At 45.5% G+C, this 2,476-nt stretch overlaps 1 protein-coding gene across 1 annotated transcript; it reads right to left on the bottom strand.

The window, feature by feature from the left end:
- Positions 1–939: 939 nt before the first annotated feature.
- BECN2 (beclin 2) lies at positions 940–2,238 on the bottom strand (the record flags this gene model as incomplete). The annotated part of the gene is made up of 1 exon (XM_079927034.1): positions 940–2,238. One exon carries the CDS (start codon positions 2,236–2,238, stop codon positions 940–942), a length of 1,299 nt encoding a protein of 432 aa, XP_079783160.1.
- Positions 2,239–2,476: the final 238 nt, after the last annotated feature.

A 2,476-nucleotide genomic window follows, 5' to 3' on the forward strand; every position in this document is an offset into this window, starting at 1 on the left:
CTAGAGAGGCAGGCAGGACAGATCACCCAGGCTGAAAGCCATGGTAAGAATTTGGGACTTTATTCTGAGAGCAATGGAGAAGCAGGTAAATGACATAACACAATTTGATTTTTTTTTTTTTTTAATTTTTTGGCTTCACTGCACGGCGCAGTGGCATGTGGGATCTTAGTTCCCCAACCAGGGATGGAACCCATGCCCCCTGCAGTGGAAAGGCAGAGTCTTAACCACTGGACTGTCAGGGAAGTTCCACAATTTGCATTTTTAAAAAGTCCTCTGGCTTTTACAACCTTCAGCTCTCTGTAAGGGCTCACCTTGTGACCCTTACCTGACCACTGATCAGCAGAAATGTTACCAGTCCTCTCTGGCCACCACAGCCCCTCACCTCCAGGTTAGTCTCAACATAATGGCACAGCCCAATGACACACTTTTCACTTTAAATCATTGAAGAAAGTGTTGAACTTTATTGAAAGTTTTTCTGGGATGAAGAGGAAGGGTTTACACTGTATATCACAGCAGAAATGTAATAATCTTTTTCAACATTTACTTCCTGACTCCAAAGTTCCACTACATAAAATGGTCCAAGTACTTTCCTCATAAAAAATTAAAGACCTCCACCTCTCTCCTTACTACCTCATCCTCTCACCCCCCACCCACCCCTCAGTTCTCTCTGCAATCTTTATCCCTTCTTAAGGAGGAATAATCTTGTCAACCTATGATTTCACCTTTGTCATTTTGAATGTTTGTCTGGGAAGAAAGGGAGAGGGAGGACAAAGCAAAGTCTTTTGGTTTGCTCTGGACAATAATCTTAAATTAGTGCCTGTATGGCCATCCATTTTTTAAATTATAAACATATTCTTCAGTTTTAAATTTTATCTGATAACATTTCACAAATAAAATCTTAAAGCAAAAAAAAAAAATCTCTCTCTCATAGAAAAAAAGTTATTTTTGACAATATCTTAAGGAGACCCAAGTGAGACTACACTCAAAATTTATAAGCATAAGCTTGAGTGCTTTTGTCCACTCCTCCTCTGTGTTCAAGTGGGTTCTGATGGAGTAGAATCCACCACTGCTTCCGGGGTCTTCCATCAGGCCTTTCTTCACATGAATCTTGTAGGGCAAACAGAGACCTGACCCACCTTTCTCAGCCAGTTCCTTGAACTGCTGCATGCAGTCCAGGAAAGCCATCATAGCCTGGTCAAATTTGTTATGCAAGAAAACATTCCGCTTCCCATTAGAGAACAATGGCAGCTCAATGCAGTCATCTGTTAGAGACTTCAGATAGGAATGGTTTCCACAGGGGATGAGTCGGTACCTCTGAAACTCCAGTCCAATTGTATTGGACAGGGCAAGGAGCAGCAAGGCTGTCTGTCCCCAGGCTATGTTAATCTCATTCCAGCACACAGGGACAGTGGGGAGGCAGCCCAATCTGAAGTTATTGATGGTAGTTAAGGGGCCATCATGCCAGATCTCAAATGTGGCATTAAAGATACTGGTTTTCTCCAGCTGGTGCCACTGGATCTGGGCGTACCATAGCCGCTTCTCCACACTACTCAGCTCGTCATGTAGTTCTAGTTGTTGCCATTTCAATTTACTGTAGTCCTTCTGGTACTGCTTTTCTTGCTGGTCCAGCATCTCAGTCTCTGCCTGGGCTGCCTCGAGATCTGCTGCTGCTCTTTCTCGGTTCTTTTCCACCTCCTCCAGCTCCTGGACCAGCCTCGTTTCCTCCAGCTCCAGGCCCTTCAGCTTCTCCTGCAGCGACTCCCTCTCCTCACTTATCAACTCCCTGGTCTCCAAACAGCGTTTGTAGCTCTGAATCTCAGATTCTGTGATGGTGAGTTGGACGTCCAGTTGCTCTAAAAGATTGTCAGTACAGTCCTCACACATGGGGTGGTCCACATCTGTTTCACCAGAGAGGATGTCAAACATGTCGCTTGCAGCCTTCTGGATGTTACTGAGAGTTCTCAGGGAGCCCAAATTCCCAAGCAGGGTGAAGCTGTCAGGATTGTCCCAGGACGTTCTGCCACCAGGGAGGCCAGGAAGGGTCCTGTACGAGGCACCTTCCTGTAGATTTTCAAAATCTGCCTCCTCCCTGGAAGGAGGGTCTCCCTCCTGGGTTTTTCCTGGCTCCCCCTGAGCTGGGATGAGCATCAAAGCTTCAGGTTCTTGAGAGGTCTCCATGGACTGATTCAGTTTCAGGGGCTGGCTGCAGCGTTGGCAAATGAAGCAGAGGGAGGACATGGTGGAGGTCTTGACTCTCACCTTGACACTGTTCCCTCCCTCGGTCGCCAGGGAATTAACCCTTTATACCTTTTAAAACTCTTTCTAGAGGAGAGATTCTTTTCAAATGCATATCTCATCTTGTCACTGTCCTAAAAACCTTACAATGGTACCCTCCTTAGATACTTTTAGACCTCCCTTAACTCCTTATAGACAAGTGACTCTTTCTAAAAAGAAAAGCTGATCATCTTACTCCTCC

Source organism: Stenella coeruleoalba (genome assembly GCF_951394435.1).
Source record: "Stenella coeruleoalba genome assembly, chromosome: 1".
Taxonomy (NCBI): Eukaryota; Metazoa; Chordata; class Mammalia; order Artiodactyla; family Delphinidae; genus Stenella; species Stenella coeruleoalba.